This window comes from Poecilia mexicana, unplaced genomic scaffold (assembly GCF_051168715.1).
Source record: "Poecilia mexicana isolate PSO_F unplaced genomic scaffold, ASM5116871v1 scaffold_15, whole genome shotgun sequence".
NCBI classification, from domain to species: domain Eukaryota; kingdom Metazoa; phylum Chordata; class Actinopteri; order Cyprinodontiformes; family Poeciliidae; genus Poecilia; species Poecilia mexicana.
Window position 1 is genome coordinate 30,538,511 of NW_028263384.1, and position 25,306 is coordinate 30,563,816.

The window sequence follows — 25,306 nt, forward strand, 5'->3', positions numbered from 1 at the left end:
GATTATCCCTCTGTCTGGACACAGGATCAATAGAACCAGTTTAAAAGATAAAATGAATGGTTATATGCCAGACATGGAAAACTGGATGACTCCATGATGTTCAGGATTTAGGTCTCCTGGCATCTCAAGGTTCAACATGGCAGCCAGTGGGCTGAAGGAGATACAGCTTTACTTTGTAGCAATTCAAGAGCTACCAGCCTTTATCACTTCACAAAAAACATTAATCAGCACAGAAACTGCAAAGTGCACGAAGAAGCAATATACATATATATATATATATATATATATATATATATATATGTATATATATTTGGTCATAGTACCCCCAAGAATTTCAAACTACTTTCACCCCTGACTTTATGACACATTTAGCTTTAAGGGAATAAAACCTGAAAAACACAAATACTTCTGCATATAAAAGTGAAAGCATTTAAGAACAAAAACATTTTCAACATGTTGAGTTTATTCAGTAAAAAGTTGTTTATATTCAGAGGTTATTAATGCAGAAGAGAAAAACATCAGTTTGGATGATAATCATGAGTGAAACAGCTGCTAACGTGTTATCATGCTGTTAAGCTTTAAGGTCAGAGGTCAGAGCGATAGGCACTAGGTGATGCTGGTGATCCTCAGCCGTTTCCATGGAGACCATCAGGGCTGCTTCTGCTGCATCTCCCTCCAGCTCTTCCACAGCAGCAGGTCACGGCTCTTCCCCAGGGCGACCAGCCAGCGGGGCAGCCGGACACCGTTGAACTGGCCCACGCCGTCGTCTCGGCCCATCGCCAGCAGCATGGAAACGTAACCTAGCAACCGCCACAGGGTCAGCAAGGGTCAGGCGACTTGCCACCCGTCTGCCTCAGGTGGAGCCTACCTGTGCGATACGGCGTCAGCGGCTTCCCGCTCAGGCTGCTGATGATGTTGGACACGGCGATATAGGCGTGGAGGCCGGCGTGGTACGCCAGCTTCGCCTCGCGCAGGTTGGCGCAGTCGCCAACGGCGAAGATATTGGAGAAACCCTCAACCTGCAGGTACTGGTTGACCTTCAGCGCCCCATCAGCAGCCATGCTGCCCGCTGAACGAACACACAGTAGCAGGCTATTAACTGATCAATATCCAATCAATGAGAGATCAATATTTGATCAATAACAGATGGGACCATCAGCTGATAGGAGGTCCCAGAGACTAAAAGCTGCAAAATCCCTGCAGGCTGAAGCTAAGCTAGCAGCTGTTCCTGTAGCAAAGCTGATCATGTTTGTAAAGTTAAAGTCAAAATGAACAGCAGAAATTTGGCTCATTTAGTCGGTTATAATTCAGAGTCATATTTACATATGTTCTTAATTCAGTTATAAATGTCTGTTTCACACCAAATGTTTAGCTTAGTGTGCAACTAGCTAGCATCACTCTAAGCTAAATATTTGCCTTGCTAGCTAAACATTTAACTTGGCATTAAACTATTTAGCTTATTGTGTAGCTAAATATTTAGCCACACACTGTTATCTATAAATGAAAGTACAATATGGCGTAAATATGAGAGAAAAATTAATCCCCATTTCTTCTCATCACAGTTAAATCTCCCAAATTCTTTTGTACAGCAGATTCTGGTGGCAGCGAGCAGCAGGCGCCCCCCGGCGGACCCACCCAGGCTGGAGGCGTAGGCTCCAGAGTTGATCCTGATGCCAGTGCAGCAGATGATCAGGTCCGTCTCCAGAGTCTCCCCCTTGTCCGTTCTGACCTGCAGATTCTTCTGGGTCCGGTTCAGTGGCAGCTCCGACAAGTTGGACACCTTCTGACCTGAAACACAGCAGCAGGTTGCCGGGAGCTGGACAGAACCAGCTAACAACTAGCAGCTAACGGGTAGTGGCTTACAGCTAACGGCTAGCGGCTAGCGTACCCAGAACCAGCTCCACTCCCTTCTCCAGCAGAACCTCCTTGGCCTGTTGCCTGACGCTCTGGACCAGCTGCGGGTCAGCCAGCCCGATCCTGGAGTGGATCAGAACCACCTGGAGGAGAAACAGAGGTGAGGACGGAGTCCAGAACCCCAGGTTCTGGAGGTTCTGGAGGTCCAGACCAACTGGGTTCATCTACAGCAGGGGTTCCCCAGCTTTTCAAAATAAAAGCATCAGAGACGAGTTTTCTCCATTTAAATGTTTAGATCAGGGGAGATCAAGTCCAACAGGCCAGGATCGGATCGGACCAGGTAACCAAACGTTCACCTGCCTCAGCAGGAAGCAGGACGTCGCTCTGGAGGACTTGAGCACCGCTGATACAGAGTCACATAATTCTTAATATTTTAAATAAATTTATTTATCAGAAATGCTAAAAATATTTGCTAATTAACTTAATGGCTGATTTATGCATTTCTGTCCCTTCTGGGCCTCCGTACCCCTCAGGCGTCACTTTCATTCTGCAAATCATTTTGTGACCCAACCTTGGAGTCTCCTGACCCCCAAGGGGTCCCGACCCCCCAGGTTGGGAACCCCTGCTGTACAGGAACCACCCAGCAGCAGAAGTCTAGGTGACTCGGTTCTGATCCGGTTCATGGAATCAAAGAAAACAGCCCAGAACTCAATCTGGACCCACAGAACCTTCAGGACTGGTGTGAACCAAATAACTGTGAACCCGTTTCAGCAGGGCCTACAGAACCAGAACCTTTCATACAGACTGAAGGGAAAAGTTCTGTTGAGTACCGCTGAACCCGACCCACCTTCTTGTCTGGATACTCCGTCTTGATCTCAGCCGCCATCTCCACCCCTGTAGCTCCGCCCCCGACCACCAGAACCGAGTCCGCCGCCTGGATCTGGACACACACAGAGAACCAGGGTCAGCAGTGTCCTGTCCCACTATTTGCCTCTGTCCCCCTCCCCCCGTCTCACCTGTCCCACCATGTCCTCGTACGCCGTCACGCCGTCCTGCAGCGACGCCTCGGTGTTGAACTTCCCAGGGAACGGACCATCAGAACCAGTACACAGGATCAGGTGGGAGTACTGGACCTCCTGCGGTAGGGGGACACCTGTCAGAGCTCACCTGGCCGGCAGGGGGCAGCAGCCGCTCTCACCCCACCGCCCCTCCTCACCCTGCCTCCCTGGAGAACCACCAGCTGCCTCTCCGGGTCCACGCGCTCCACACGGCCCTGCAGGAAGCTGGTTCCGAACGTCTCCACATACGGGATGAAGGTCCGCTGGGCGAAGCCTGGGGTCAGAGGTCAGGGGTCAGAGGTCAGGGAGTACAGTGGGGCCAGCGACAGGTCGGAGGGGTCGGTACCGGGCTGGACCGAGGCCCGCAGCGCCGCCACGTTGTGGTGGAAGGAGTCCCGGAGGTCCAGCAGGGTGAAGTCGAACCCGGCCGAACGGAGCTGCTGCGCCGCCGCGATGCCGCCGAACCCGCCGCCAACCACCACCACGTGGACCCCGTCCGGAACCGAGACCTGGGCCCCCATCTGGAGAGAAACACACACACACTGCTCGGTGACTTACACCCAAACACTTCAGCACCGAACCACCGACCGAACTTCAGAATCTTGTGCATAAATCTGTGCAGAGCTCGGCCTCTAATTGGACCCGGTTCGGGCTGTAGGTGAATCGGAACCAACCCTCAGATCCTACCTGTGAGAAGCCAACTGATCCTGACTGGACCGGTTCCGTCGCCAGGAGTTCTGCAGAACCGTTCGGATCCTTCAGGTCCAATCTGGCACCGCTGCTGGTTCTGCTGGGATCTCTGGACCACTGGACCGGTTCCCGGTTCTGAATGTTCTGAATGAAGGAGGGACAAGTTCGGTTCTGACCCGGTAAACACGTCGGTTCCAGTGGAGACCCCCGAAACCACCCGAACCCCCGCAACCCGTTATGAAGCCAGTTCAGAACCCCGCACGAATCTATCCAGAACCCTGTGACGTCACACGCTGTTGACGTCACGCGGGACGTGAACTCACCAGCCGTAGGTTCGGAACTCGGATCCAGTTTCAGTCCAGCTGATCAACAGCTGCTTTTTCCTCGTTTAGCCCCGCCCTCCTCTAGCTGACGTCAACAGCTCTACACCAATCAGACATCCGCTTCTGGCTCCTCATGAAGGGAGGCTCTGGTGCGTTCAGGGACCGCAGGAAAACAAACGACCGGCAGAACTGATGTTACAGAACCAAAGTTCTGTCTTTAGTCTTCCTGCCGTTCTGTTGGATCTGTTGTTTATTAAAGGATGGTTTCGGTTCTGATCGGTCGGTTCTGATGATTTGTGGGTCAGAACCAGGACACTGTGTTCACTGAACGTGATTTTATTTCCTACTAGTTCTGGGCTCATCAGTGATCGGTTCTGATCCAATCAGCGGCTCTCCTGCTGACTCAGCACTTTTTCTGCTGAGTCAGCGTTAGGAAACAGCAAACCTGCGACGTAATGAGGGGCAGAAAGGTCAGGATCTTGACTGGTTCTGGTTCTGATCCCAGTTCTGTATCTTCCTCATCTAGAACATCAACAACATCTTTCACCAAAGGTTCTGCTTCACTGAGGAGAACTGGCCAAACTGGACCTGCAGCGCTATCAGAAAGAAGATCAGAACCAGGCGCAGCTCAAGATCTGCTCCAGTTCTTCTAACTCAGAACCACCAGAACTACCAGAACCACTCAGAACAAACACCACCTTGAGAACCAATCAGAACCAATCAGAACCACCATCAAAACCACCAGAACTACTAGAAACAATCAGAACCACAAGAACCAATCAGAACCATTAGAACCACCAGAACCCCGCTCTCTGCACGGTTTAGTTAAAGCATCATGGTACCGACCCGCACAGGCAGCAGTGAAACCAGAACCAGAAGTGGTCTGAGCAGCAGAATGTGATCGGACCAGCAGAACCGGTTCTGCTTCATGTTTTCATCAGACTGCAGCTCCTTCACCTCACATCCTGCTCCAAACTGACCAGAACCCTAGAGTCCACCGGGCCGACTCAAAACCTGTCAGAACTTCTAATGTTGACCGTTTTCCACAGGTTTACTGTTTTTATGGAATCAGAGACATTTTGATTTATTTTCCTAAGAACCTAAAAACTCCTCTTGAGGTTCCTGGTGAAATGAATCAAATATTAATGATGTAAAAGCAATTTCTGCAGCAGCAGCTCCAAGGTTCTGATGACCTCTGGACCGCTGGTCTACCTGCGTTTTTACTCCGTAACGGTGACGTAAATTTCTTCAGAAAACTTCCAAGTTCTTCTCTGGTCTCCTGTAGTTCAGACCTGCTGTGTTTTAGTGCCCTCCAGCGGAAGAATTGTGCTCTGCACCACGTTTAAGTCCGACCAATCAGAATTCCATCAAGTCGGCAGCAGTGACAGCAGCACACCGGAACGGGTTGCTTCTCCTACCAAAATAACAGCTGGCAGGGTTTTAATCTTTCAGTTCAGTAGCGAAGATTCTCAGCGAACTCATCAGTTAGGACCTGTTCATCATTCTAACTGGCTAAACTGGTTCTGTCTGAAGAACCCAGCATAATACCAATTTAAATAATGCTTGCTCAAATATGTTAATTTCATCCATCCATCCATTTTCTGTACACACCCTAACCCCTAGTAGGGTCGGGAGGTGCTGGTGCCTCTCCAGCTAACGTTCCGGGCGAGAGGCGGAGTACAGCCTGAACAAGTCGCCAGTCTGTCGCAGGGCAACACAGAGACAGACAGGACACACAACCATGCACGCACACACGCACACCTAGGGATAATTTAGAGAGACCAATTAACCTGACGGTCATGTTTTTGGACTGTGGGAGGAAGCCGGAGAACCCGGAGAGAACCCAGCATGCACGTATCTTCTTACTCCAATAGGTATGACTTTATACCATATAACATATCAGTTACTGTACAGTCATAATAAAGTTTAATTTAGTGTATTAAATTAACATATTGGGCTGCACAGTGGCGCAGTTGGTAGAGCTGTTGTCTTGCAGAAAGAAGGTTCTGGGTTCGATTCCCAGGGTCTTTCTGCATAGAGTTTGCATGTTCTCCCCGCTGAAGACATTAAAAAATATTATGAACCAAATAAAACATCTAAAGTATTTTATAATAATTAACGTAAAAAGGTAAACTTGATGTAGGATAAGTTCAACAAAATGATAGAAGAAAGAAACCATGAAATCGGCCGAAAAACGGAGTGTTTTGTGTCTTATTTTGAAATCAGACCGGAAGTCAGTTTGTGTGTATGTAATCTTATTTTTGCTCCGGTCAGTTCGGGTCTCGGTTCTCTGGGTCAGCAGCTCCGGTAACTCTGCCCCTGGTTCGGTTCTGTAACGGTTGACTCAGCTCCAGTATCTCCTTCATGGAGGACCCGTGAGGTTTGGACCGGACCGGAGCAGAACTTTCTGTGGGTAAGTTAGTCCCAGTTAGCGGGATGGTTCTTCTGTCCGAACCAGCCGCAGCTAACAGCGCGGATATAAACCTCATAACTTTCTGTCTCGGTTTGCCTCGCGAGCCTTTTGTTCCTGCGGCTCGCGCCTCCGTTCCCATGGTGAAGCTTCTGCGGCCCGCGAGGCTCTCCGAGCAGAGCCGAGGGCTCTCCGGAAACAGACGAGCGACCGAGGAGCGGACTCGGTTTTTATTCTGAAATTAGCACCACAGACGGATTCATTCAATCTGGGTTCAGAACTGTTGGAACCGTTGGAAGAGAACCGGGTCACTAGAACCGGGCATGACATAAAGAAGCCTTAAGACTTCGATTTGAAGGTCAGCTGCGGTGCTGATTCTGTAGCTGAAGAAATTCGGTCCAGTCTGGTTCCGTTCAAAACACCAACTGGTCCAAACTTTTCTATCTCGGGAAGCCCAGTTCCTCCTCCGGAACAAGCGCGTGGCGACATTGGAGAGAAACTACTTCCTGTTAACCTGAAGACACTTTTAGCAGATCCAGAACAGAGTTCAGATAAGACACAAAGCATCTCTGGTTTTCATTCACTGGTCTGTTACTGGGACTCACTGGTTCTGTTGTCTTATTGACAGGAAGTGATTTTTTTTCTGCGTGTTTTCGTTGGTCTCGTTTTTTGGGTCGGTTCAGTGTGTTTGCTGTTTGTGGACCTGGAGTTTTATGGAACCTGGTTCTGATCCCTGATGGTTCCCACTGTTAGAACTCTGATGGAACCCGGACTGAGGACTCATCCCTGAGGTACTTCACGAGCTTCACAGGTTCTGGAGGTTCTCAGGCTACATGGGAGGACTCGGTACCAGCCGTTTGGACCTGCTGTGACTCTGTTGGTCAGATGACGCCACCGTCTGCTCCCACCAGGTGTGACATCACAGTGTGATGCGTCCCGATGGAGGAGGCGGAGCCTAGCTGCTACGTGACCCAGCTGAGGGCGGAGTTTGACGGCTGCGACTCGACAGCGACGGGTTTCCTGGACCGGGAGGAGCTGACCGAGCTGAGCAGGAAGCTGCAGCTGGACGAACATCTGCCGCTGCTGCTGGACACGCTGCTGGGGGAGCGGCCCCACGGCAGGGTAACCGGTTCTACTGGACCAGAACTATTGGTTCTGCAGGGTTCTGCTGGGCTCAGTCTGGGTTCTGTTTGTGTTCCAGGTGAACTTTGATGAGTTTAAGAATGGCTTGGTGGTGGTTCTGTCCCACTCTCTGGACTTCAGCACCTCAGAGGACGACAGCAGCTACCTGGAGCCAGGTGAGACACTGCAGGGTCCAGTAGTCACTGGTTCTGGTTCTGGTCCAGCCAGATGACCTTCCCCCTCCTCCTCTTCCTCCTGCAGCTGTCCCGCAGGAGGTGAAGCCAAAGTTTGTGAAGGGAGCAAAGCGTTATGGCCGCCGCTCTCGACCCGAAACCCAGTCCAGTACCAGCCTGCACTCGACCCCGACCAGAACCAAACCCGTGGACCTGAGCCTGGATTCGTCCCCACGTGTCCGCAGGGCCAAACTGAGACGGTCCACGTCTCTGGAGAGCATGGAGGTGAACAGGCCGAGGTTCATCGTTAGCCTTCGTTAGCATGTTAGCCTCTGTTAGCTTATGTTAGCCACGCTTAGTCTATGTTAGCATGTGTTAGCCTGTGTTAGCCTATATTAGCTTATGTAGCCCCTAGCAGAACCCGAGTGTGGGTGGTGGTCGGTTCCCCTCTTTCCTTAAAATGTTTAATAAACCTGCGATTGAACTAGCAGTTATTATTGTTGCTGTGGAGATAGTCTACTGCAACAATAACAACTGTTGAGGCTAACGCTGATGCTAATACTGATGCTACCTGGAATCATATGTTTTCAAAAGGTTTTCTTTTATTTAATCTGTTTGAACTTCTGGAATAGTCAGCTGCTCTGGTAGCCTTAGCCTTGGCCCTGACATTAGCATTAGCCCTACCTTTACCTTTAGTTTCAGCTTTAGTTTTATGTGCATTCAATGTATAATCTGAACTCAGAAATATCTAGTGGATGGCCGCTGAAGTTGGACCTCCCACTCAGAAACTTTTAAAGTTGACTTTGCGTTTCAATATGGCCGCTCCTCACATCAGCAGCAGGAAGCTGTGGTGGAAACGTCTAAAACCAATGCTACACGTAGCACCTGCAGCTCTCAACTGAACTAATTACACTGGTGATGTTTGGAAGAGATTCTGCGAACAATGGCTACCTGGGCGTCGCCATGGTAACTTGAAGTGACACCGGAAGTGACGTCACACTTCCGGTGTGACGTCATATGCTCCAAGTTCCAACTTTTAGCCCTAGCTTTGGCTTTAGCCTTAGCATGGTGAGTGTGAAGAGTGTCTGGGTGGGTTTTAAGGTCTTTAAGAGACCTTCATCAGAGTGTTGGATCTCTGAAGACTCTCAGCTTCCTGTGGTCCACCATCAGGAGGTTCATTAGAGTCAGTGAGCCAGTTCTGTTCTGGTTCTGGTTGCAGAGCTCGGCAGATGAACTTGGATCAGAAGCGATTAGCAGCCACTGCGTTGCTGCAGCAACAGGAGAGAGGAAGATTCCTGCAGCTGGAATACCTGAGGGGGTTGGTGGGTTTCTCCTCAGGAAGTGGGATGGAAAGGAATGCTGGAGCCACAAACCGCTATGACCTTCATCCTCCTCCTCTTCATCCTGGCTCCTCCTCCTCTGGGTCAGACTGACAGAACCAGAACATGTCCAGTTCTGGTTCCACTTCTTTAACTGAGGTTCTGGAGATTCTGTTGAGTTCATGTGCTGGTAGAACCAGAAGGTTCTGGTTTGGTCCACCTGCTGACAGGAAGTCATGTGACTCTTGGCAGAAGCCCATTGGTTGGTGCTGGGTGTGGTTTCCATGGTTACCAGTTAAATGCATGTTGGTAGGTCAATAAAAATGAAATCGGATAAAGTTCTGGTTCTGCTGCAGCATCTCCACACAGACTTTAATCTGAACCAGGAACAGCTGCTGTAGAACCAGATTAGATCCTCTCAGCAGTGTGTGTGTGTGTGTGTGTGTGTGTGTGTGTGTGTGTGTGTGTGTTCCTCTCAGTCTCTGTTCATCCAGCAGAACTAAATCTGTTCAGGAATTCCTTATGATTACAGTTTATCCTGCTGTTGGGACTCACACACTCTGAACACACACTGATTCCTCTCAGCTCCATGTTTTCTCTGCAGAGCCTGAAATCTGATGAAGAGACAGGAAGCAGCAGGATGGACCAGCAGCTCTTTCACATTAAAGGTACTCTGCACTAGAAATTGGAACCAGAACCGGGTCTGAGGTTCTGACTTAAAGCTGCAGTGTGTTTTTCCATATTAGCTCAAACTGTCTCCATGTTGTGACAGTTTGTAATGAGAACAGATTGATGCATCTGAAAAATGCACCAAAAACAACCAACCAGAGCCAGGAGGCGGGGCTTAGGACTGCCAATCAACCTCATGTACTCGCTGCTAAATGTGCTAATGGTGGAGAAAGAACTTACCAGTAAACGGAAACTGTTTATCTGCTTCCATGCTTACTAACTAGCCTTAGCATTCATAACAGACTATGCTAGTTGCAATTAGCATGGAGGACAGTTGACAGCACTAAGACCCTCCTCCTGGCTCTGATTGGTTGTTTCTAGTTAGCAGTGGGAAGGCAGAGATCGATCTGTCTCATGACAACCTGGAGACGCACTGAACTGATACGGGAAAACATTTTCTATAAAAATTACACAGCAGCTTTAAATGCTGCCGTCTCTGCAGCAGATCAGCAGCAGGATGCAGGAGGGAGAGCAGGAGGATGTGATGTGGCTCCAGTATATGATCACCTGGACCTGCAGGTAGCTGGACCTCCAGAACCAGAGCCAGAAGCAGCTGAACCAAGCCTGATGATCCCACTGTGTCTGCAGGACGCTCAGCTCCAGAGATTAGACGCTAACCGAGATGCTAATCTGGACGCTAACCAGGATAGACGGGTTACCATCAGGAAGTTTCTGTGGAGCTCCTCCCCCACGCTAAGCTCCACCCCCATCCGGTCAGCTGACCTGCAGAGGGCGCCACTCTGGGTAAAATTATGTTCTAAGAATATTCTGTTCAGATACAAGGAGTAGAAAATAAACAGATAATTTAGATAAAAGCGATTTATAATTAGAAAATTTTAACAACGACCTAAATTAAAGACTTGAGAAACAACAGCAGCCATGCTGGGCAGTAGCGCCACCTTCAGCTCTGGAGTGCAGTGACAATATTAATGACTGTTTAAAATTAAGACTTTTTTAATAATGGAAGTAGAAAAAAGTCTACACTAAAAATGAAGTTTTGTTATAAATAACAGACTCCAATCAATTACCACAAGAAAAGAAACAATATAAAACTTTATTTAAAAAACATTTATGATTCTAAACAGGGTCATTTTTTTATTATTACTGATAATCAGTGGTGGCATAGTTTTGAAAAAGAAATTTTAATCCGATTACTGGTTACTCCTTGAAAAAGTAACTTAGATTACAAGTAACTTTTGAGTTACTTTCAGCATCAATCAATGTAAAATTACACTGAGTTTTGCCAAAACTTCTGTAATCGCCATTTATTTTATGAACATCAACAATGTGTCTCATTGTTGAACTCACGATATAATGGGCTTTTAAGTTTTCATGGATTTCCAAACAATCCTGAATTAAGAAGATGGTGGCTTGTAAATATTCGTCGCTACCAGTTAAAGCTAACGCCGCACAGTAAAGTTTGCAGCCTTCACTTCACTCCGGATCAGCTTCTTCAGCCTAAAACTACCGGGGATACGGATGGTGAATAAAGGAGCCTCCTGAGTTATTTCCATGGAGTCACTTCTGTATTCAGCCTGAAAGAGTTTATGGGAACCAGAGAGCCGAGCTACTGATCCGCCTGAACACACCGCAGTAAACACCGTCCTGTCTGAGCTCTGAACAAGAAACATGCAAAGGTAATAAGACTAAATAACACGGAGACATATTTTTATAAAAGCAGGATCTTTGAACCTTACTTGGTCTCTGCGACTAACGACAATGAACACATATAACGTACCGTATGTTCCGCACTATAAGGGGCACCGGATCATAAGGCGCACTGTTGGCTTTTGAAGAAATTGAAGCTTTTTAGGTGCACCTTATAGTGCGGAAAATACGGTACTTGAAAATAAGCACAAAATAAGATAAAAACAAAATAAGACAAAAACATTACCCGTTAGACTGGATTAAAATGTTTAGATACTTAAATATCACATTTTTACAAGAAAAATGTCCTAGAATATTGCCTACTAGCATAAGCTAACGTTAATGCTAGCCACAAAGTTTAAGGCCAATAAAACTCACCTTTGTATCTGTGAATGTATAACAAGGTGTACATCTTAAAACTTTTCTCCAGCTGATTTGTTGGGACTTCGGATCTGCAACTGTAATCTGATTACTGGATTTGAAATAGAAACCCATTAGATTACTCGTTAATTCCAGTCCTCAGCCCCCTGCTCTGCATGTTTTAGATGTGGCTCCAGAACAGCCAATTAAAATGATTGCATGACCATCAAGTGCTGCAGAAGCCTGTTAATCACCCAGAGATACAACCCAGGTGGCAGAAGAGAAACTAACATCACTGCTGGTAATGTATTTTTTTTCCTTTGTCATGATTTGTCTCCTGTAGACAAATCATGACAAAGGAGGAGCTAAAACATGGAGAAACCCATTAGATTAACGAGGTAGCACTCACTGTTAGCTTAGCCAAGCCCTGCAGCTCCGAGTGTAAAATGACATTTTCAACAGACCGAAGCGACCGAGCCACGTTTCCCCGAACGGGAAGCTGACATCCAAAGAGCCCATTGGACTAAAGTTCTGGTCCGGTTTTGATTCCTGATCCAGAACCTCTCTGACCCGGTTATGACATGGAAATGTTTCACTCTGGTCCAGTTTGACCCAATGCTCCTGAAGGCAGCACAGCCTGCTAACCAATCAACAGCTGGCTGCGTGAGCAGGTGGGCGGGGCCAGAAGGAGCGCCAGGTGCTGCAGGTGAACAGGTGTTTCTCCTCAGGCAGCTGCAGTCTGTCATGTTCTGCAGAACCAGGCTGGTGACCCAGCGGGTCGGCATGGACCAGAGTCAGGTGATTGTCCGGGCCCAGAACCAGAACCAGAGGTTCTGCTCAGTGTTTGGGCCGTTGGTTCAAACATGTTCTGTAGAATCAGTCGGATACAATCAGGCGGTTCTGCTTGGGATAATCCAGATTAGCACATCTTATTCCTTCCTCTCTCTCTCCATCCAGAACAAGCAGCTGGTACCGGATGGCCCGGCCCGCTCCCTGCTGTCGGCCACTGTGGGCCCCAGGGTTCTGACCCGCCTGGATGACGGGTCGGGCGGCACCAGCCCAGAGCGAGTGGCGGCGCTGTGGTCCGAGGCGGGCATCAGGAACAGCCAGCAGATCCTGCAGGTGGGTCCAGACCCGGTTCTGTTGGATTACGCCAGAACCACAAGAAGAGGAGTCCCAGAACACTCTGTCTGGTTCTGGTTACTTGCTGACCCGATCCAAAATGCACAGCAGAACCTCAGATTACTCACATTCCAGTCAGATCGGGTCGGGTCGGTACCGAAGGTGTCCCATATTTCTCCATGATTGATTTGGAAAAACTTCACTGTGTTGAACTGATGCTGATGATTTTAGATCTATAGAAAATGCTAATAGAATGGATTCGTTTCCACTACGTTTAATGAAGACAGTCGGTGATCAGCTGGAGGTTAGAGAAGACGCAGCAGAACCAGAACCGGGCTCAGTACCATGTGACCCGACTGCCTGGAGGTTAGAGAAGACACAGAAGAAGAAGAAGCAGATGCACTGATGTTGGATTATTTAGTAGTAGAACCAGCAGGAGAGGGAGAGCGATTAGGTGATGGCAGCATCATGTCAGCCGCCTCCAGGAAGGAATCAGCCAATCAGAACACAGAGCAGGTGGATCTGCCATGGAGAGAAAATGACAGCAAACGGTGCAAACTGGAGAGTAGTAGAAGAAGAAAGAGAGGAGGAGTGGCCAGTTTGTCCCGCAGCAGCCGGTAGCATCATGACTACAGGAGGAGCTCAGGATGACCCCGGCCAGCAGGCCAGGGATCAGCAGAGGAAAGTTTTAATACGGGAAATATTCAGCGTATCTTTATTATTATTATTATTATTATTAATCCTTTATTTATGCAGGAACATATCTAGAGACTTATTGTCAACAACAAAAAACATAATAATAATAATAATCTGATAAACAGCCTCAGAATAAAACTGGCAGCAGATTTTCATTTCATGTCTGAAATCCTGACAGATTAGATTAATCTGGATTTATGGAAATATCATCAGCATAACACTGATCCCGTCTGCTGAACTGGGCCGAGCCCAGAGCCCAGTAGGACTCCACCAGTAACCCAGCAGTCTGAAGATCATTTATCATTCAGGAACAAACTGGGATCAGTGCGACAAATGGGACTAAACCAGTTTACTGCTGTTCCCTTCAGACCAACTTGACCCAGATATTCGATCTTAGATCAGAGGAAGATCAGCTGATTTATCAGGTATAGATCAGTGATTTATTGGAGGTTTGAGTCCAGCTTAACGCCTGTGGATGTGAGGAAAGGTTCATCATATCTCAGATGGATATGATCCATCAAAGGAAACAGTTTATTAATAATCTGGTTCTGATTCAGTCCAACATAAATGATGAAGGTTTGGAAGATCATCATGTTTGTGACACATCAGGTTCTAGAGTTATAGATCTCCTTTAGTGAAACTCAGTGAAAATAAAGTCAGAGGTTATTAAACCCATCAGAGTTATGGAGAAGTATCGTTCTGTCTTCACTCAGCATGAGGTCTGGAGACCAGAGAGAGAGAGGACTGAATCCACTGACTGAAGCTACCGGTCTGAGCCAGCATTGAAGCTACCGGTCTGATCTAGCATTGAAGCTAATGGTCTGAGCTAACTTTGAAGCAACCGGTCTGAGCTAGCTTTGAAGCTACCGGTCTGAGCCAGCATTGAAGCTAACGGTCTGAGCTAGCATTGAAGCTAATGGTCTGAGCTAACTTTGAAGCAACCGGTCTGAGCTAGCTTTGAAGCTACCGGTCTGAGCTAGTATTGAAGCTACCGGTCTGATCTAGCATTGAAGCTAATGGTCTGAGCTAACTTTGAAGCAACTGGTCTGAGCTAGCTTTGAAGCTACCGGTCTGAGCTAGCATTGAAGCTACCGGTCTGATCTAGCATTGAAGCTAATGGTTTGAGCTAACTTTGAAGCAACCGGTCTGAGCTAGCATTGAAGCTACCGGTCTGAGCTAGCTTTGAAGCTAATGGTCTGAGCTAGCATTGAAGCTACCGGTCTGAGCCAGCATTGAAGCTAACAGTCTGAGCTAGCATTGAAGCTAATGGTCTGAGGTAACTTTGAAGCAACCGGTCTGAGCTAGCTTTGAAGCTAACGGTCTGAGCTAGCTTTGAAGCTAATGGTCTGAGCTAGCATTGAAGCTACCGGTCTGAGCTAGCATTGAAGCTAATGGTCTGAGCTAACTTTGAAGCTACCGGTCTGAGCTAGCTTTGAAGCTACCAGTCTGAGTTAGCATTGAAGCTAATGGTCTGAGCTAACTTTGAAGGTAATGGTCTGAGCTAACTTTGAAGCTACCAGTCTGAGCTAGCTTTGAAGCTACCGGTCTGAGCTAACTTTGAAGCTACTGGTCTGAGTTAGCATTAAAGCTAATGGTCTGAGCTAACTTTGAAGCAACCGGTCTGAGCTAGCATTGAAGCTAATGGTCTGAGCTAACTTTGAAGCAACCGGTCTGAGCTAGCTTTGAAGCTAACAGTCTGAGCTAGCTTTGAAGCTACCGGTCTGAGCTAGCATTGAAGCTAATGGTCTGAGCTAACTTTGAAGCTAATGGTCTGAGCTAACTTTGAAACTACCGGTCTGAGCTAGCATTGAAGCTACCGGTCTGAGTTAGCATTGAAGCTAATGGTCTGAGCTAACTTTGAAGCTAATGGTCTGAGCTAACTTTGAAGCTAATGGTCTGAGCTAACTTTGAAGCTACTGGTCTGAGGTAGCTTTGAAGCTGACGGTTTGAGCTAGCATTGAAGCTAATGGTCTGAGCTAGCTTTGAAGCTAATGGTCTGAGCTAACTTTGAAGCTACTGGTCTGAGGTAGCTTTGAAGCTGACGGTTTGAGCTAGCATTGAAGCTAATGGTCTGAGCTAGCTTTGAAGCTACCGGTCTGAGCTAGCATTGAAGCTATCATTCTGAGCTGGCATTGAAGCTAATGGTCTGAGCTAGCGTTGAAGCTATATTCAGGCTAACAGCATCAGAGTAATTGTGAAGGTTAAAGTTCCCACCATGATGATCTGATCAGGATTTACCAATTAATCAGATAAATTTGATCCAATAATCTGATCGTCAGCTGGACAAACCTGCATCCAGAACCTTCAATCTGCAGCATTAGTCTGAGCGGTGCCTCCTGCTGGTAGGAGTTCTGGTTCTGTAAAGCTGTGTGTGTGTGTGTGTGTGCCCACGCGCAGAGTCTGGACTTCCCCCTGGAGGAGCGGCTCAGCCTATCGGACCTGACCCTGGTTCTGGACAACGAGCTGCTGCTCAGCGCCAACTCTGTCCACCAGGCGGCGCTCATCTCCTACAGAACCGAGATCCAGCACCTGCAGTAGGCTCCAGAACCGGCCGGCCCGGGTTGGCCCGCCCGGACCCGGTTCTGACCCGTCCTGTTTTCCAGGGAGGCGTTGGAGCAGGTCAGCAGGGAGCGAGACAAGCTGAGGTCTGATCTGGACCGGGCCGACCAGCAGAACCTGCAGCTGGTCCGGGAGGCGGACGACCGGCACGCCAGCATGGAGGCGCTCAACCAGAACCGGATCAGGTAGGACCCGGTTCTGGAGCCAGACTGTATGTAACCCACAGACAGAGGAGGTTCTGTAAAGTTCTAGACCCATGAAGCGTGTGCAGGAGGTGAAGGTTGGTTCTGATGGACCCGTTCTGACCCAACAGGGATCTGGAGTCGGACTTCAGGCGGCGAGCTGCGGCGCTGCGGCTGCAGGCGGAGCAGGAGAACGAGGCGCTGCTGCAGCAGGGCGAGCGAGAGCGCAGCGTGATGCGGCAGGAGCTGCAGCTGCTGCGGGGCAAGGAGGCGGAGCTTCAGGAGGAGCTGGATGCCACCGCACAGGTCCGTTCTGCTGGTCCTGGCCCTGTTCTGCTGGTCCTGACCCGGTTCTGTTGCTTCTGTGCTCCAGGAGAAGCAGCGCCTGCAACAGGAGCTCGGCGCTTTGCAGTCGGCGCTGAGGGAATCAGACGGTTCTGTTCAGAGGCTGCAGACGGATCTGGACCAGCTGCTGCTACACAAGGTGACCAGAACCAACCCTGGCCTGTAGCTCTGATCCTGTCCAGCTGATCCAGGCCAGGTGTTGGTGAAACCCGGCCGGGTCTGGTTTCTGTTCCCACTCTCCTGATGAATGTTTGATGAGCCTGTGTCTCTGCTGCAAACGGATCAGAACCGTTGGGCCCGCTCCGCTGACTGCTCTGCTCTGAATGTTCTGACAGCTCGGTGGTTTGGATCCGGCCGGTGCCGGACTGAGCCATGAGGAACGGTTCTGTGAGCTTCTCAGAGAGTCGCAGCGCCAGTGCAGGGTAGGACCGGTACCAGTCTGACCGGGCAGAACCTCAGAGCCAGCAGGACGCTCACCTGTCTCTCTATGTCTGCGGTGCATTCAGGAGCTGCAGGACAGAAACGACGAGCTGAGCTCAGAGCTGCTGGAGGCCCAGAGGAGCAGCAGGAGGTCCTCCAGGCCAGCAGGGGGCACCGGCAGCCAGCGCGACGCAGCAGGTACCGCAGCAGCCTGGCCGGGTCAGAACCAGAACCTGTTTCCGGCTCTCTGATTGGCTGATGAAGGACCTGATTACGATTCTGGTCCATTTTTCCAGACGTCCTCCAGAACCTTCAGCTCGGAGTGATGATGGTTCTGGTTCTAACCTGGTCAAACATTCAGAACCTTCTGGACTCAAGCAGTTCCTCCTTCCTGGTTTCTGTCCAATCAGAGAGCAGCATGTTTCTCTCCCTCTCAGTGGGTCTCGTTCTGATTGGTTCTGGTTGGTTCCAGAGGGACTGGACCTGGAGGTTCTGTTGACTCATAATCATGAGGAACCAGAAGGTTCTGATCCTTTCTGGCTCCGATTCTTGTCCAATCAGGAGCGATGTTGTGCAATGAAATCACCATAGCAACCACTGCCTTCCCTTCACAATAAAAGCTGTCAGCCGGGTTCTGATGGGGGAAGGTTCTGGAAGCTTTGGAACCAGGAGAACGGGTCGGACCGAGCCGCTGAGTCACAGGCTGCCGGAACCGGACCTACAGGTCTGGCTAAGCCCCGCCCACCAACACACACCTGCAGAGCAGCAGAGTGTGTGTTGGTGTGTGAGCAGCGCCATGTCTCTCAGTGAGTTCCTGTTCTGTTCTGGGTTTGGTTCTGGTTCTGGTTCTGACCCGGTCTCTCCTCTCCAGGCGACCCGGACATGAGGAGCATCCAGTCGGAGCTGGCACTGCAGCAGCTGAAGGAGAGTCACCAGGAGGCGCTGCAGCAGCTGCACATCCAGCTGGAGACCCAGGTACCGGTTCTGCTGCCGGCCCGGTGGTACCGGTTCTGGCCCAGCAGAACCTCTGACTTTTCGTCGTCCTCTTCCTCAGATGAACTACTACGAGCGGCAGCTGGACATGATGAAGCAGAACATGGAGGTGGAGAGGAAGGACATCTGCCAGGCCTTCAAGGTGAGCAGAACCAGAACCAGAACCAGAGGTCCAGCTGCTGCTGCTGCTGCTGATGATGATGATGTTTCTTCGTCAGGTGGAGATCAGTGAGCTGGAGGAGCAGAAGGTCCAGGTGGAGCAGCAGCTGAAGGAGGCGCTGACCCGCCTCCAGAACCAGCAGGGGGCAGGGCTTAGCACCGAGGAGCAGCGCAGGTCCGTCCCCTGCTGGTTCCCCGGGGATCTGCCGGGTCAGAACGCCACAGTGACCCGGTTTTGGTTCTGTTCAGGGTGCAGTGGGAGCGAGCTGAGCTGGAGCAGAACTACGCCAGAGAGATCAGCAACCTGGTGCAGAAGCTGAGCGCCGAGAAGGAGCAGCTGGAGGCGGAGCTTAAGCTGCACACACAACAGGAAGTGATGCGCGTCAGGTAGGTGGGCTAATCACAGATCAGCGTCACATAGCCTCCAGCCAATCACAGCCGAGCTGCCGCTGTGAGCAGGAAGGAGGAGGCGGCCCCACAGTCTGGCCAATCCCAGGCCGACCTGGATGGGGCGGAGCTCCTGGTCCAGGTGGAGCAGCTGGGGGCGGAGCCGCAGGAGGTTCTGCTCCTCAGCACCGGGTCGGACTCCCTAGACCAGATCAGGAGCGTTGAGACGGTGTTGCGGGAAGCACTGCAGCAGGAGCAGAACCGGACCTCGCTGCTGCAGGAGGAGGCGACCCAGTTGGGCCAGGAGAACAGAACCTACATGGTTCTGGTGGACCAGCTGTCCTCCCAAATCATGGAGATGGAGGAGGAGCTGTGCTCCCTCAGCGCCACCGGCCCGGTTCTGGACTGCAGAACCTCAGAGCAGATCGACCTGCTGCAACGGGCCCTGCTAGACTCCCAGAACCAGCTGAGCAGAACTCAGCAGAACTTTGAGACGGAGAAGAGGAAGCTGGCCCAGCAGCTGGTGGAGCTAGAGAACCTGGTTCTGGAGTTGGAGGGCCGGACCGACTGGGAGGACCGGGCCGACCAGACTGAACCTCACAGGTGTGTCAGCTACAGTGGACTGGAACCGGGTCTGTATGACCAATCAGAACACACGGCTCCATCTCTAACCGGCCAATCAGGACGCACGGCTCCATCTCTAACCAGCCAATCAGAACACACGGCTCCATCTCTGACCGGCCAATCAGAACGCACGGCTCCATCTCTAACCGGCCAATCAGGACGCACGGCTCCATCTCTGACCGGCCAATCAGAATGCATGGCTCCATCTCTGACTGGCCAATCAGAACGCATGGCTCCATCTCTGACTGGCCAATCAGAACGCACGGCTCCATCTCTGACCGGCCAATGATCTAACTGCATGAATTTCATGGACCAATCACATCCTCTGTATGTGAAGCACTAACTGCTCCATTCCGGTTCAGGTTGTGTATCTTCAGGTTCTGTTGGGTTCTGTCCTGCAGGGCCCAGCTGGAGGCGGTCCGGTCGGAGAACGCGGCTCTGCAGGAGAGGCTGAAGGTTCTGCAGCAGACGGTCCAGAACCTGGAGGATGAGTCTGAGAAGAGGAGGTGAGTCTGGGTCCAGGTCCCGGGTTCTGATCTGCTGCCGGTTCTGGAGGAGCCTAACCCGGTCCACTGTTCTGCTGGCAGGAGGAGGCAGCAGGAGGTGGAGGAGGAGCGGGAGAGGAGCAGAGAGGAGGAGGAGCGGCTCCACAGAGAGGTTCTGACCTGGCCCACATGCTTAGGAAGTGCTGTCAGACTTTCACAATAAAGGTTCTGGAGGCTCCCAGTGAGGCATCAGAGAACTGTTCATCTGAGCTGGGAGGCATCAGAACCTCCTGGTTCTGGTGTTGGAGGCGGTTCAGAACCAGCCTCCAGACTCCTGACCCGCCTTCTCTCACTGCAGAACTCCCGGTACCGTGAGGAGATTCTGGACCTGAGTGGCAGGAACCTGCAGCTCAGCAGCAACAACGGTGACCTTAGCAACCGTCTCCATAGCGAGCAGGAGACGGTCCGGATGCTGCGCAAGTGCCTAGCAACCGTTACCAAGGAACAGGAAGAGGAGGTGGCTGCTGTGAGTCGGGCTGATTGGCCAGAGTTCAAAGGTTAAAGCTGTTGGAGCTGACAGGTGCTGTTGTTTCAGGTGAGGCGGCTGCAGGTGGAGCTTAGCGGGGTAAAGGCGGAGCTTCAGAAGGTGGAGGAGGAGAGGGAAGAGCTGCAGAAAGACAGGGAGCAGCAGAAATACTATGTAAGATTGGTGCAATAATGCCACCTGCAGCCAGTGGGCAGAACACACCTTACTGTAAGACACGCCCCTTTAATATGAGCGACAACTGCTTAATGAAGCTCAGTTTGCAGAACTAAATGATTTTCATATTTAACTCGATGTTTTCTATCAGCAGTGAAAAATGACAGGATGGCTCTTCAGTGATGTTGAAGAAATGTTTCATAATAACCAATAATAAATATGACTTTTAACCTAAAGTCTTAAAGCCAGCACAGCGGCCATTTTGTCCAGACATGGGCGCAGGGATTAAACTAGCGGCTCTTAACGTGGGCGGTACCGCCCCCCGGAGGGCGTTCAGAGGACGGCAGGGGGCGCTGGGCGAAATTTTTTACAAAAGGGGGGCGCTGGGATTCCTCTGGGGGGCGTTTGGTCGAAGGTAAACTTTACACCTTACAATCACAACAATACCAGTTTAGACTTTGAGCAACTTCCTAAAACTGTACTGTGTAACATTAAATCATGCCTGGCTGCAACGGTATCGATGGCAGCTCTTCTTCTTCTGTTCAGTGTTTGTAGCTTGTAGCTCCTGCTACTAGTAGCTTCACCACATCAGTTCAGCGTCTCACCGGCTGATGACGTTGCTGTGATTCACTTTGTCTGGTATTTTTGTACACATGTTTTTGTCAGTTCTGTGATCATGTCAAAGCAGCAACTTATATTAAAAAGTGTTTTATTTCCGTTTGAAAGCTGCCCGCTTCCATGGAAGGACAACAGAAAATCGCTCTTATAAACATGTAATGACTAAAATCACGATACCCTCACTGTGTGTCCCTCTGAAAAATGAACCATTTAAATAAAGAAACCCCTCCATGGTGACACCTCGATAGCGTTCATTTTAACACCGGAGCTGTAAGGTCCGGTTTGAAACGGGGCTGATAGAACAACACAGCACTTTTAAATTTCAATAATCAGAATACTGAAATTGCTTCTGTTGCTTTAAAAGGTTTATGTCAGTCTGACTTTTCCCCATCGACACGTTTCCCAGCCGCCCTGCACCTTAGGGGGTTAAAAAAAAAAACCTGCACATTGAGCAAAACTCTGAAACAGGAGAAGCGGGACATAAAACGGAGCGACGAACTAGATGTGAATTATGGCATAAAAACAGAGAATCCGACGCTGAACAGTGAAAAATCAACACATGATGTGAAACATGGCGATTAGGAGGCACAGCAGGTGATGAGTGAAGATTACTGATGGTCAATAAATGATAAAATAAATCTAACAGAAAGAAACTAAAGTGGACACAGCAATAAACCAGGAGAGGATAATACTAATCAGAGGAAACTAAATGGGAATGAATGAAGAAGAAAATCCAAGAATAAACTAAGAAACTAAAGTAAATACAGAGGAATAAACTGGTATGGCAAGACCTTTAGAGCAATAATTAATACAGAGACTGTATGGCAAGAATAAACAGACACTATTTCCAGATAAAAGGTAAAATAATATTGTTGAAGTGCCATGGGTTTGTTGAGACCACATCTAGTACTGAGAATAAATATATCTGACAGACCATAACAGTAAATAACTGATCACTTATTCATGGTTTTAATGAGATTTGATATATTTATTTCTTCAATATTATTTTTCATGTCAGTGTTAATGTCATGAGGCTGATGACTCCATGACACTTTCAGTTTGACTCATTAGGATTTGATGAAGAACCAGATTTGTTCTTTGTCATTTCTGTCCAGTAAAACTATTAATCTATAATCAATAGACAGGTCTATATAAAGATATAATCCATGTTTCTGTCTCATATTTCTATGTCATTAAAAGGAACTTTTGTTTTTCCAGTGAAAGCTCTGGTTTGCTCACTAAATGCCATGTGGGTGAAGTTTTATGGATGATACTCTGATGTCCCATTCTCCTGAAGGCAGCACAGAGCTGCACCACCAGAAACTGACAGAAACACTGAAGAGAAGAAGAGCTATGATTAATGTAGTTCCAGTTCTATCCATGTTTTAATGTTCAGTCGGTTTGCAAATAGTTCAAAGTTTAAACTGGCATGTTGTTCATCTTTTATCATTTTCTGGAAGACTTAACAACTAGAAAATGACAAAGAACAAGAATATTTTTCCACTGATTGGCTGCTGTTGGCCTACAGATTTTAACCTGAATGTTCATTAAATTTTTCTTAGACGCCTGTGAAAATAATTTCTATTCCCATGGCTTTTTGTTCTCTGGGAAATTATTTTTGATGACAAATACAGAAACAAGCATAAAAATCAAAACATCTACAATAGTGATAGTAATATTAATGATAAAATAATAGTCAGTGCAAAGTAGCCTGCAAATTCTTTGGTGGGGGCGGTGAGGGACCTGGATGAAGGCTGGGGGGCGCTGGCCCAAAAAGGTTGAGAAACACTGGATCAGAGCATCTCCGCTTGCTGGAGTCAGGCTGTAGCTGCAGCTTCCTGTCCTGCAGGTGCAGCAGCAGCAGGTGCAGCAGCAGCAGGTGCAGCAGCAGCAGGTGCAGCAGCAGCAGGTGCGTGTCGCCGCCCTGCAGGCAGAGGCCGAGCTGCTGCGCTGCCAGCTGCTGGCTGCCACCCAGGAGAAGCTGGGCCACGCCCAGGAAGTGACGGAGCTCCACAAGAAGCTGAGGGAGGCGCTCAGTAAGGTGAGCTCAGCTGCAGCCGTCATGTTTAACCCAGTTCTGACCCGGGTCTGATTGGTTCTGTTGGCTGCAGGTGGAGGAGCAGCAGGCGGAGGCCCGGAGGTTGATGGAAGAGAAGGCGGAGCTCCAGCAGAACCTGCAGACCCACAGACTCATGGTCCAGAACCAGGAGCTACAGCAGCAGGTACCAGGGGTCGGGGCTTCACGATTAACCAACAGAACTTGTAGAACCGAGCCCAGACTGGACCCATGATGATGTGATTGGTTCTGTTTGGGTCCAGGACCTGAACCAGGACCAGCAGAACCTGATGTCCAGACTGGACCAGGCGGAGACGGCGCGGACACAGGCAGAGGAGCAGGTCAGAACTGGACCAGAACCAGATAGACAGCGCAGGGAGAACAGTTACCCATCAGCATGAGGTCAGGAGACGGTGAATCCTCAGAGTGAGGCTAACGGTCTGAGCTAACAGTTAGGCTAACAGTCATGCTAACGGTCTGAGCTAACAGTTAGGCTAACTGTCAGGCTAACGGTCTGAGCTAACAGTTAAGCTAACAGTCTGAGCTACCAGTTAGGCTAACAGTCAGGCTAACGGTCTGAGCTAACAGTCAGGCTAACGGTCTGAGCTACCAGTTAAGCTAACAGTTAGGCTAACGGTCTGAGCTAACAGTTAAGCTAACAGTCTGAGCTACCAGTTAGGCTAACAGTCAGGCTAACGGTCTGAGCTAACAGTTAAGCTAATAGTCTGAGCTACCAGTTAGGCTAACACTCAGGCTAACGGTCTGAGCTAACAGTTAGGCTAACAGTCTGAGCTAACACTGTTGGAGTCAACATGACCATAAAGTTCATGATGATCTGATCAACATTTACTGATAATCGGATAAAAGACCATCTAAATTTCAATCTAAACAAGCTAAAAAGACTTTAGAGCTGCAGTTGCTGCTCCACCTCACCTGGAGCAGTAGAACCGAGTCAGAACCTGTGTGTGTGTTTGCAGGTGCAGCGGGCAGATGCGGCGCTAGGCATGGCCAAGGCACAGCAGCTGCAGCAGCTGCAGGCAGAGCTGCACGCGGAGCGGGGGCGGAGCCAGCAGCGACAGGCGCAGCTGGAGCTGCAGCTGCAGCAGAGCAGATCCCAGGCCACCCTGAAGCAGGTGGGTTCAGAACCAGATCTGGCCTGGCCTCACAGGTTCTGGTTCTGACTGCTGCCTCTATGCTGCCTTCAGGAACAGTTCGACAGAGCGGCAGCGGTGCTGCAGCAGCGGGCCGCCTGCCTGGAGGCGCAGCTGAAAGCGCTGCGCGTCGTGCTGCAGGACAACGTGCAGCAGCTGAAGGAGCAGGTGAGTCTGTGGTTCTGCTGGCAGCGACCCACCAGCCCATTCTGACCTCTGGTTCTGTCCAGATGGAGCGGAGCAACAAGACGAGCGGCGTGTTGAAGGACCTGCACCTGCAGAATGCGCAGCTGCTGGCGGCGCTGCAGGTCACAGAGCTGCGGCAGAAACAGGCAGAGAAGAAGAACAGCCAGCTGGAGGACAAGGTCACAGCGCTGGGGGCGCTGCTGAGGGAGGTGGTGGCCGCTGCCATGACCTCCAGCTGACCTCTAGTTGAGAGCCGACAACCTTCAGCAAGGATCGTCCAATCAGAGCTGAGGATCGTCCAATCAGAGCTGAGGATCGTCCAATCAGAGCTCACCTTCTGGTGTTTTTATCTGCTCTGGTTCCATTCAGACATTGAAGCTGATTTTACTGTAAATGGAGGGTTTTTTATTTGTTTATATTTTCTTCTGATTTTTTTCTGTCTGAAATGATTCAGCTTTAAGGGGAATTTTATAGAAAAACTGATTTCTAATAAACTTTTTTAATATAATTTCTGTGGAATATTTTAAACTTGATAAAATTTCTTTAAAAGTTTTGTAAACTGTCGGCTCAGTGTCACTGTGTGTAAACTGGTGGGCGTGGCCCTCAGGTGCCGCCAGAAATCTTGTGTCCCCTGACAAAAAATTAGTTTGGGCCCCCCTGACCAGCTGCTGTTACCATATTTTGAGTCTATTTGACCCATAAAAAGCGTCTCAACTTTAAAGGCTGCATCTGCCTTGCTTTCTTTGGTTCAATACTGATGATTAGCACAATATTTACTGCTCATGAATTTAACATCCAACAGTCCACATCCAGTATGCAGGTAGGTTGCTTCAATTTTTTTAGTTTTAGATACTGGAATGTCTCTCTGCATGAGCAACAGTCAAAAGCAACATGCAGCTACACATCCAGCAATCCAGACCTCTAAAAATGCTATGTAG

At 49.4% G+C, this 25,306-nt stretch overlaps 2 protein-coding genes across 12 annotated transcripts; one reads left to right on the plus strand and one right to left on the minus strand.

The window, feature by feature from the left end:
- Positions 1–445: 445 nt before the first annotated feature.
- Positions 446–4,029, minus strand: aifm2 (AIF family member 2, ferroptosis suppressor). 3 transcript variants are annotated; one of them, XM_014967867.2, is made up of 10 exons: positions 3,926–4,029; positions 3,600–3,746; positions 3,259–3,433; positions 3,071–3,186; positions 2,871–2,990; positions 2,702–2,794; positions 1,889–1,997; positions 1,636–1,788; positions 869–1,069; positions 446–800 (listed from the first exon to the last, which is right to left on the minus strand). In XM_014967867.2, the coding sequence occupies exons 3-10, from the start codon at positions 3,431–3,433 to the stop codon at positions 649–651; spliced, it is 1,119 nt and encodes a 372-aa protein (XP_014823353.1). In that variant the 5' UTR covers positions 3,600–3,746; positions 3,926–4,029; the 3' UTR covers positions 446–648. The 3 variants fall into 3 exon arrangements, with proteins under 3 accessions (XP_014823353.1, XP_087869519.1, XP_087869518.1); XM_088013393.1 differs by having other exon boundaries at positions 3,600–3,737; positions 3,926–3,992; XM_088013392.1 differs by lacking the exon at positions 3,926–4,029 and having other exon boundaries at positions 3,600–3,894.
- Positions 4,030–6,176: 2,147 nt separating this feature from the next.
- On the plus strand, positions 6,177–25,089 carry ninl (ninein-like). Of its 9 annotated transcripts, XM_088013368.1 has the most exons (30): positions 6,179–6,338; positions 7,089–7,126; positions 7,247–7,457; positions 7,537–7,633; positions 7,719–7,915; positions 9,554–9,617; positions 10,121–10,197; positions 10,267–10,422; positions 12,643–12,807; positions 15,901–16,037; positions 16,107–16,247; positions 16,376–16,550; positions 16,618–16,728; positions 16,925–17,011; positions 17,096–17,207; positions 17,630–17,815; positions 17,881–17,984; positions 18,064–18,144; positions 18,221–18,336; positions 18,411–18,548; positions 19,574–19,678; positions 19,760–19,829; positions 20,016–20,183; positions 20,253–20,357; positions 22,825–23,016; positions 23,087–23,197; positions 23,295–23,372; positions 24,009–24,164; positions 24,237–24,350; positions 24,413–25,089. In XM_088013368.1, exons 3-30 carry the CDS (start codon positions 7,275–7,277, stop codon positions 24,605–24,607), a joined length of 3,621 nt encoding a protein of 1,206 aa, XP_087869494.1. In that variant the 5' UTR covers positions 6,179–6,338; positions 7,089–7,126; positions 7,247–7,274; the 3' UTR covers positions 24,608–25,089. The 9 variants fall into 9 exon arrangements, with proteins under 9 accessions (XP_087869501.1, XP_087869496.1, XP_087869500.1 ...); XM_088013375.1 differs by lacking the exons at positions 7,089–7,126; positions 17,630–17,815 and adding an exon at positions 18,621–19,151 and having other exon boundaries at positions 6,177–6,338; positions 22,855–23,016; XM_088013370.1 differs by lacking the exon at positions 7,089–7,126 and having other exon boundaries at positions 6,178–6,338; positions 20,016–20,174.
- Positions 25,090–25,306: the final 217 nt, after the last annotated feature.

Coding starts and splice junctions, on each gene's coding strand:
- ninl (XM_088013375.1), top strand. CDS start 7,275: ATGGAGGAGGCGGAGCCTAGCTGCTACGTGACCCAGCTGAGGGCGGAG. Junction 7,458..7,536: donor GGGAGCGGCCCCACGGCAGG/GTAACCGGTTCT, acceptor TTTGTGTTCCAG/GTGAACTTTGATGAGTTTAA. Junction 18,337..18,410: donor AGCACCGAGGAGCAGCGCAG/GTCCGTCCCCTG, acceptor GGTTCTGTTCAG/GGTGCAGTGGGAGCGAGCTG.
- aifm2 (XM_014967867.2), bottom strand. CDS start 3,433: ATGGGGGCCCAGGTCTCGGTTCCGGACGGGGTCCACGTGGTGGTGGTT. Junction 1,998..2,701: donor CGGAGTATCCAGACAAGAAG/GTGGGTCGGGTT, acceptor TTTCTCCTCCAG/GTGGTTCTGATCCACTCCAG. Junction 801..868: donor GCTGACGCCGTATCGCACAG/GTAGGCTCCACC, acceptor GGCGGTTGCTAG/GTTACGTTTCCATGCTGCTG.